This window comes from Mesoplodon mirus (assembly GCF_964341445.2).
Source record: "Mesoplodon mirus genome assembly, chromosome: 12".
Lineage (NCBI taxonomy): Eukaryota > Metazoa > Chordata > Mammalia > Artiodactyla > Ziphiidae > Mesoplodon > Mesoplodon mirus.
The window spans coordinates 40,486,781-40,496,463 of NC_138988.1; the positions used below are offsets into that span (position 1 = coordinate 40,486,781).

Here is a 9,683-nt window from a genome sequence, read left to right on the forward strand (position 1 = left end):
CATGTTCCCAGCCACATCTGTGATCCCAGGTCCATTTAGAAGTCACGTATGTGAGGAGGAGTTAGCTCCTGTTCACAATACAGAGTGGTAGGACGCAGACGAATTCCTGGCCTCCAGGAGCTTTAGTTGGGAAAATACGAAATGAACAAGTGGATAGTAGTATAGGGTTTATCATAAGTTACGCGAGGCTATGAAGTGACTTGAGTTCACTGTAGTTCTCTGGGAGACTTCCTAGGGCCAGGAGGCAGGGACTATCGACAGAGGTACATCTCCTTTCTCATTGGACCCACAGGGGCAAGGACAAAGTAGCTGCACAGAAGAAAGACAGCAGTTGAGCTGGGTCAGTATAGGATCACAATAGAAAAAAGTATCTCTGTTGAGTCAGTGATCAGAGGCCATAGTCTAGTGGGTACCTCTTTTCCTTGGCAAGAAAATCCTTGCCCTGCCGCCTTACAGGCAGTATACAAATGTGCTGGCTGATAAGGAGGTTTGACCAGTTTGCCCATCCCCTTTGCAGAGATAATGTCATTGGTCTTTACCACTGTCATGTCCTGCTGGTAACCCACAATTTGTGTACAGGATTCCATCCTAAAGGGCCCTCAGTGGAGCACCTTGAGAATGTGGAAGGTTTGCTCCCGATCACTTCCTGCCACAAGTGAATTTCAGGGATTCTGAACCACTGACTTGGCTCCAGGGCACTGGGCAGGCCTCATCAGGCAAGTCGCTTCCCGTCTCCAGGCCCTGGTTTTCTCCACTGTAAGATGACACAAGGGATTAGATCAGTGGGCTTCAAAATGCTTTGAAGAGCCTTAGCAGTTTGGTGGAAACCTCCTAGGGGGAAAATTGGGTGAATTGACTGGTAAGGAAGGCTGCAGTTTAATTATTTGTTTCATACGTTTTCATTTCCGGCAAAATCTAGTTTAAAAATTCCTGGATTAAATTATATCCGGGGTTCCTTTGAAAAGCAGCTAAAATTGAAACAGGAAAGAGCCCCAGACACTCATACTAATTGTTCCCTTCAGGACCTGACCTAGTTTTGGCCAAAAATCCAAGGACTGCAGTTCACGAGCTGTGGGGCCTCCCAGGACTGTCCAACTTGTCAGCAGCTGTCTCAAGTGAAGCTGTCTGGCCCTGCTGGAGATAGTTAATATCAGCAAGAAGTTTCTGATAATCTGTTTTGTGCCCAGCTAGGCTAGGCACTATGAGAGAAAGAAAAGAAGACACAGAACTTGCCCAGGAAGGAGCTTATCATTTAACTGAAGAAATAAAATTAGCAGTGAGAACCATTAAAATACAATAAAATCAAAATATAATTAAGTTCTGAAAAGGTCTGGAGTGATTCTTGGAAGGGGTGGGCCTTGAAGGAGATTGGGGCAGGTTCAGACACCTCCCCACTCCCCCAGCCTCATGGGTCAGGGGAAGCAACATGAGCAGTGACCTGGAGGTCCAGATGGACCTGCACCACGTAGATCACAGCAGCAGCAGCGCCTCACAGGTGATAAAGAAACCTCCTTCTTAAGTCATTTTTCTCTGAATGGGCTCTTCCCCGAGCCCCTGTGTTTCCAGCAATGATGAGTTACTTCTGGATGTGTTTGCAGATCCCCCTCCGCCGCAGCAGCAGCCACCTCCTCCACCACCTGCAGATGGAGTCCCTGCGCCTCCCGCTCCAGGCCCACCAGCCTCGGCTGCGCCCTAGCCTGGAAGATGCAGGGGACGTCCACGCCCAGCGCCACCAGCTGGAGTGGGGATGACAGACAGGACTTGTATTCCTCAGCTTCCTTGGGTTTCTTTCAGGATTTTTCTTCTTGCAGCCCCAAGCACACATCCCATATTTCCCCATTTCTCTTGCCACCCCTGTCCGTGCTCTGACACATCTTGTGTTAGGTCCTCCTCCAACTCTCGGGGAAGCCTGTGGTGACAGTGTGCCCTGGTCATTCCTAAAAATACCCAGCGTCTCCCTGTCCTGGTATGGGGTATGCTGACAGTTTATCTGCAGGTCCTGTCAACATTAGTATTTCTATGTCTGTCATTTTTGCTCTCCTGCAGTTTTTTTGCTTTGTCTTATGCTTTTATGGATAATGCTTTATAATCATTATCTTTTTCTCTTTTGGGGGGGGTCGTTATTGCTTTAAAGGAGAGCATCCTAAGTTAATAGGAACCAAAAAATAGTGATGGGCAGAGGGGATAGCCAGAAGGGATAAACCTTAAGGCATTATAAGTGACCTTATTTCTGCTTACCTGAGCTAAGAATGGTGCTGATGGTGAAGGTTCATGAGACTTTTGCCACACATGGATGCACCAGAATTAAAAGAGATGGGGAAAGGGATCCCACTGATTTCATCCCTAGTGAGGACTGTGAGAGCCTCCAGCCTGCCTGGCAGAACATCCCCCTTTAGTCCCTGGTAGGGGAGAGCACAAGCATTAGAACAGATCCACTTCTTCCCCAGGCCCACTGGTTCTGGTTTTCTATGCAGATGGTTTGTTAGATTCTGGGGGCGGGGTGGGGGGCTTGTTTTTCTGAGGGCAGTGTGAGCTTTGAGGGCTGCATTTGGGAGGCATTCCTTAGTTCCCTAGACTAGCCAGGAAAGTTTTGGGCGTGTAGGGCAACGGCCACCCAATGAATCTAGCCCACTATTCACTGCTTTGTATGCATTCTTTTTTTCTCCCTCTTTAAAAAAAAAAACCTTAAAAAATAAAAGAGTAAGTAGATAGTTCTGATAAACATTTTAGCTCATGGAACTTGGTTAGGTTGGCTGGGGGTACAAGTCCCCAAACTACCTCTTGCAGTAGCCAGGGTGAAGGATTTAGTGAAGCGGTACTTTAGGTTTGGGATGGGATTGGAGAAGTGGGGCAGGATCAACAGCCCCTCATCCCTTCTCCCTTCCCTGTCTGAGATCTCACATTCCATCTATCACAGGGTTGTCAAGGAGATGCTGTGGGTACCAAGGAACTCAACTTGGCAATCAGAGCATCATGCTTTGAGGGTGAGGTGCTCGGGCTAGGAGAGTGGAATACCATTCCAGAGGAAGAGCCACAAAAATGCCTTAATATGAGCCCATTTCTACCCCTGCTGATGAGTGACTTAAAGAGTTCTTGGTTTTCTCTTCTTGTCCTTCTTCCTTCCCCTCTGACTTTCCATGGGTGAGGAAAGGGTGTTTTGAGTAGAGCTTGATTTCCAAAGCACCTGGCCTCTTCACAGTCTCAAGTGGCAGTTTCATTTAGAATGCAAAGTGGAACATCTTTTGGATACCTTTTCTATATATTCTATAAAGCTTTACATATGTGAGGGTGTGGGAAGGTGTTTATAAAACACCCTAGAACTTTCTTCCTTAATATCAGAAAGCAAAAAAAAAAAAAACGGAAAAAATTAAACCACAATTAAGGTTTGCCTTTCGAACCCTCAGGTGTTACCTCTTACCAGGTGGCCCTGGTCACCATCAGAGTACTGGAACCAAGGAGACCTTGTTCCTTTTTTGAGTTTATTCTGGACTCTTGGAGTGGAAATGAGCTTGTTCCTACTGGAGTTTAATTCCATTGCTTTTGACTCCAGAAAGACCCCCGTGCCTTTTGACAATGGCCAGGGTTTTATTTTCATACCAGTCTTTCCCAAAGGAAACTCATTCCAAATACTTACCTTTTCCACTGAGGTCTTAGAAAGAAAATGGAATTCTGGTTCATACTGTGGTCTCTTGTAACCTCAGGTCTTTAATGTGATCACTTTCAAATTTAAAAGATCCAGGTGGAATTATTTTTACTATGCTGGTAATCTATAGAATACCTAAATTCTTACACTGTTATGTTTCAGTATAAGTGGTGACTTTTTCTCTTTATGTCTGATCTGGTTTCATTCCTGTAATACAGCCACCCGATTTTGTGAGGGGGGGAATAATATGTGGTTTTTGTACAAACATGTTTCTCAATGTGTTATTTTGGAAAAGTGAAGAGAGGGGGTTTTGGGAGATTGGAAGAAGTTCATCAAGAAGGCCTAATCTCCCTCTTTTTCAGTGAATAAATGGAACATCAATTTCTGGATTCTAGTCCCATTCTCTGCGTTCATGTACCAGTTTCTTCATGTGTCCCAAGAAGAGTCTAAATATTCAGCCTCACCTGGTCTTGGTCATCAATTAATGTTCAGTGGTGCGGGTTTCCTGACTGACTGACCACCTTCTCACCTTTATGAGGCTTAAGGAACATATGGTTGATGTGCCTTGCCCACTTTTTATTTCCATGGTCAAAGTGGAGAAAGATGAGTGGAAGTTCTCCAGGAAGGGTGGCCAACATCCTGGCACCTCCAAGAGAGAAGTAATTTTGCTTGGTGCAGTAGAGAATGTTTGTCAGGTTGCAGTTTAGACAGCCTCAAGTTGGAGGCCGGCATTGAGGGCAGATGATTCTGTGAACTTTGATACGCTCTCATGGACAGCCTTTGAGCACCCACAGGTGCACGCCCTGTGCAGAAAACAGAAACCAGTGCTTTCAAGATGCTTGTGAACCCAGTGGAGCAAAAGAAGCGGATTCTGTGTCTGCCAGGAGGTGAACACTTGGCTCTTCACGGAATTGTGTCACCTGATTGTGCTGTGCTTTCTGACCTGTTCGACTCTTCCCTCTAGTAAAGAGTGCTAGAGGCAGCTGGGTCTCACAGGACTCCTACACTTCCCTCAGGGTTGAGGAAAGTTAATCCTTGATTCAGTCTGAAGACTGGCTTATAAACCTGAGTGTGCATTCTTTTTAGAGCACACCAAGACATGTACAATTAACCAGGTTTCCACAGGTTCCTCAGATCCTTGCTGTGGAATGATTCCCCCAAATGCGATTAAGAACAGCAGTTTTCCAACTTCAGTGCAGGTCAGGATCACCTGTGAGTTTAACATACCGCTTCTGGGCCCTATCCTCAAAAGCTTCTGATTCAGCAGGTTTGGGGTATGTTCTGAAATTTTGCCTTTTTAACAGATTCCCAGGAGATCCTGATGCAGCTAGTCATGGGACCACTCTTTGAGAACTACTGGTTAAGAAGATTGTATGGTAGAGCAAGCTCTCTGCAGTTCCTGACAGTCATTCTGTGAGCCCGTTAGTCTAGTAAACATTTGAGAGCCTACTGTGTGGCAGGCACTAGAACTTGGATGCAGTCATTATTATGAATAAGGTAAGGCAAGGCCCCTGTACTCCAGGCTGCTTACATTTTTGTAGAAAAATGGGGGATAAGGTATATGGTCTGGAGGATACCAGACCATAAATAGTTTAGATAGTGCCAAGTGCTCATGAAGTAAAAGGAACAGTCAAGTCAGTTGTTTTCTGGGGGACAGTGTATATTAGTCTGTGAATTGGATGTTCTTCCATGATTTCTGTTCTGTGAGGTTTAGTAACCTGAGGGTTGACTTTCATTCCTGAAAACCTCCATCTGAATAATCAGAGAACTCTTTCATCTGGATACCCAATGTATCCAATGCCAACTAACCCCTGTTTTTTCCGCAAACCTCTGCCTGTGATTTTTATTATAAAGCCCCTGCTTTCTACAGTTCCAAGAGCATAGCTGTTATTCAGTTGCTCCACTATAGTTGAAGGGGGACTTCCTCCTGGGAACAATGTGAAAGCACCTTGATCCCCTGTTAATGGATTATCTCCACTTAAGTCATCTTTCAGAAAGAGATGGAAAGATACATTCTTGAAGGAAACGCTGCCTGCCTTCAAGCCCAGGACACTTGACGTTGGACCTCCTTGTGAACAGCTCCCCTGAACTTCATTTCCCTGTGGCTCGCTTTAGCCCTGCCACTACTCTTGTCATTAGGAAGCACCTTTGATCCTGAACTCCTTAATACAGAGCTGAGACAGGACTGCCATACCCAAAGGGTGACTAAACGGGTAAAAGAGAGTTCTGTGAATCAACCTAGACAAAGTTTCCAAAATTAATTATAGCTACTTCTCTCTTGGACCACCCATCCCTATTCCAGCTCTCATGGGACCCCAGCGGAAGAGAGCCTTGTCCCCTGTCTTCTTGCTCCTGGCCTGCCCTGTAGAACTGGAGCCATCTTTACTCCTTACTGCCCCCAGAGGCCTTTCCAGGCCCCTCCAAACCCATGGGGAGCAGCCAGGTGACTGATTTCTGGCAGCCACCTTACACCACCACCTACCCCTAGGGTACAGCCTTTGCAGGCCTCAGCAAAATCACCATGCCTGAATACAGTACAGTCACCGCTACTGTCAAACAGCTGTGACACGTAGGAAAACACCTCCCACTGTGGTCCTGCGGCTGTCTTCCCTCACTATCAGATGGTCCTGAAGGGTTTAGGAAGTGGGCGGGCTCTTGATTTCTTTGGCTGGTTTGGCCCTGACACTAATGGATTTCCCACGGCCATCCAAATTGACTGTGGCATTCCTTGTTCCAGTCTGCATATTCTGCGTTAGCTGTGGGGTTCCCAAGAAGCACTTAGGTTGCCTGCTCAGGCAGCAGGACTCTTCTGCAAGAAGACAAGCCTGGTTGCTCAATGTCTGAGGCTGTGTTGACATGTGCTGTGTGGCTTTCTCCCAGCTGACTTGTCTTTGGGGTAATGAAGTTCAGGGGACTTGCCAATTTTGTAGCAGACCCACTCCCCAAACAAGATGACCGCCTCCAGGTTGTAATGTCTTTTCCTAAGATGAGAGCACTTGTGCAAGTTGAGAATCCAGAGCTTCCAGAGAGAGGAGGTGGTCAGCACAAAGAACTCAGCCCCCACCCCTGCCCCTTGGCTCTTCCCTTCTTCTTTTAAAGGTGCAAGAAGGACCAGTCCCAGCAGCCCATCACCAAAAATGTCACAGAGCTGACTGCCCTGCAGCCCAGAACCAGGTATCTCTATGCAGCACACTGGCAGGAGAGAAGCCATGCTAGATGTCCCTTTCTGACTGATACAGGACGTAAGTCTGGACTGCCGTGTTGTACTCCATTAAGAGAGCACAGCATTAACTTTTAAACACCCAGGTGGAAGTGGTGGGCAGGGAGAGAGGCTGGGCTTCCATTCTGCCAAGTGAGGCCCTACCTCTGCATCCTGATTCCTCTTCTGAAATTAAGAAGCAAGAATGAAAAGCCTCCATATTAAAATGAAAAGATTTGAAATTAAGATCTTAGTTCAAATCCTAGCCTTACCACTTCATTAGCATGATCTCAGCGCCCATTTGCAAGTGTGTGAAATGACCAGTAAAACATTAATAGTATGGTTTTGCAGAATAAGACAAATTAGAGCACTAAGAAAACTAAAAACTCAGAAAAATGGTAGTGGTTACTACTGAGGACTTAAAGCCAGGAACTGAGCTACTTCCTGTTCAAACTGAAGTATGCCCCCAGCGATGGCCACAGGAGCAGCTATGCCCTGGACAGCAGCCCCCTGGCAAAGTCAGTGGCTTTCTATGCACAGGGCGGCAGGCTGTAGCCATGGCAATGGGCCTTGTGCCTTCCTTGGTACTGCCAAACCCAGTGGGAACTTCAGAGGCATGCAGAAGCCATTGCCTCAAAGCATCCCTGATGCCCAAATGTATGAGACTTGAATGTGGGGACGTGGGTGTAAGCTCTAGAGAGAGGTCAATTTCCCTTTCACTGTCCAGTTTCTATGCCTACCCTAGTAGCCCTTGTGCCCAGAAAAAAGAAAATCACATTCATTTGACACTGTGGTTATTACCACTTTCACACGAGATGGGTTACTGACTCTCCCAAGGTCACACAGATCTGATGCCGAATCCTGCTGTTGCAGTCACACTCCACTGTCTTGAGCTTCTGCTATCTGTCTTGTGGAGGTGTCACCTAACCAGGTGTGTTGTGCTGGGTTCTGAAACTGCTGGTGAGATCTGCTAGTGAGGATCAGAATGAAACTGAATGGCAACAGTTGAGTTAAAATCCCCAAATAAAGTAGTAACAGAATCTGTCTCGGGCTTCCCTGGTGGCGCAGTGGTTGAGAATCTGCCTGCTAATGCAGGGGACACGGGTTCGAGCCCTGGTCTGGGAGGATCCCACATGCCGCGGAGCAACTGGGCCCGTGAGCCACAACTACTGAGCCTGCGCATCTGGAGCCTGTGCTCCGCAACAAGAGAGGCCACGACAGTGAGAGGCCCGCGCACCGCGATGAAGAGTGGCCCCCGCTTGCCACAACTAGAGAAAGCCCTCACACAGAAACGAAGACCCAACATAGCCAAAAATAAACAAATTAATTAATAAACCCCTACCCCCAACATCTAAAATTAAAAAAAAATTTAAAAAAAAAAAAAAAAAAAAAAAAAGAATCTGTCTCCAGGGAAGGGAAGATGGTCATTGAGGAAGGAGATAGTTCATATTTTAACTTTATTTTATACCATGTGCTTATTTTACTTAATTCAAAAATTGAATTTAAAAGGATATACTTAAATATTTAACAAAGTATATTAAAATGAGCTAATAAACTGGGGTAAGTAGAGCTTTAACAGAGAGATGGAAAAAGGGCCCCCATCCAGACCTTTCTTGTGAAAAACACAGGAGTGGTTGTCATGCTCTAGGCACCAAAGGACCCATCTGTGAGGCTTCCTTCCCACAAAGACTGGCCTCAGGAAGGAGGAGGTGGGCATGTACACCAAGGTCCTCCACTCTGACAGCCATCACCCAAGAGTCAGGGAGACACACAGAAGAAGAGCAACGCAGAGACTTGTACATAAGGCCAAAAAAAAAAAAAGCTACAGGAAAGCAGAGATGGTGCATTAGTGCCTCTGGCAACAGGCAACTGCAAAGTCCTGCCTGGCCCTCTGCTCAGAAAAGGTTGTATTTCAAACTGGTATTTACTCTCCCAGTGGCAACATGAAGCCATGGAAAGAGCCTCAGCAAGTCAGCCCCTTTGCAGGAAGCTCCAGACCCACGGTTCTGGGGTGGGAGTACGATGGTTGCCATTCATTCATTTACGCCTCCTCCCCACCTTAGCGAGCCTCCCTCTGCAGGAGGAGCTGTACACTCAAGTGTCTTGCGGTCCAGCAGAGAATTGCTGTAGACAATGAGATCAGGGCCAAAGTGTCTAACTACTTGGGTCAGGCTAGGAAGGCTTCAGGGATGGAAAGGTGATAGGAACTGAACTTTCTGGGTTAAGGAGTTTGCCAGGCAGACCTGGAGAGGAGGGAACAACCAGGACAAGCAAGGAGACTGCAGCAGATCTAGTTCCAGTGAGAGAAAACGAACTTTGAATCAAGGCAACCCCATCCAGAGACGTGTACTAGAAAGAGATTAGGAGAATCTCCATCTTGGTCACTTATGTGATTCCCTAGTGACAGAAATGAGAGTTTCTCAAATACCAGAGTTGCCACATCTCGAGCAGTGACCCCAGATATCATTTGGGTTACTAGATCAAGAGGGAGGCAGTCGGTCTGGTGGACAAATTAGGTGACTAGGCCGTGACTCCCCAGCAAGCAGGGATCCAGAGATGAGTGGTTTTGGACGGCAGAGTGAGCTTTGGACAGGGCCAACAGACTTTAACACGTGGCCTGGCGTCCGCGTGTCCCCAGGCTGTGATCTAGGCCGCTAGCGACTACCCACCAACCTGAGCTTTGGTGGCCCGGGACACATGGTGTGGGCGATGTATCTTGGAGAGAGAGGAAGGAACCGGCATTAAAGGCCGCTCCCCAGGCTGCCCTGAGGAGGCGAAAGGGAAGGCACTGTAGCCACAGTTCCAGGAAGGTCTTGCCCCCCTGCCCCCGGGATGCGTTCC

At 47.1% G+C, this 9,683-nt stretch overlaps 1 protein-coding gene across 1 annotated transcript in view; it reads left to right on the forward strand.

The window, feature by feature from the left end:
• SMARCC1 (SWI/SNF related BAF chromatin remodeling complex subunit C1) overlaps positions 1–4,030 on the forward strand; it is a 179,511-nt gene extending 175,481 nt beyond the window's left edge. Inside the window, exon 28 of the mRNA XM_082637961.1 lies at positions 1,599–4,030. Within this exon, the coding sequence (XP_082494087.1) occupies positions 1,599–1,696 (98 nt within the window). The 3' untranslated portion in view covers positions 1,697–4,030. The remainder of the gene's footprint in view (positions 1–1,598) is intronic.
• The last annotated feature ends 5,653 nt before the right edge of the window (positions 4,031–9,683 follow it).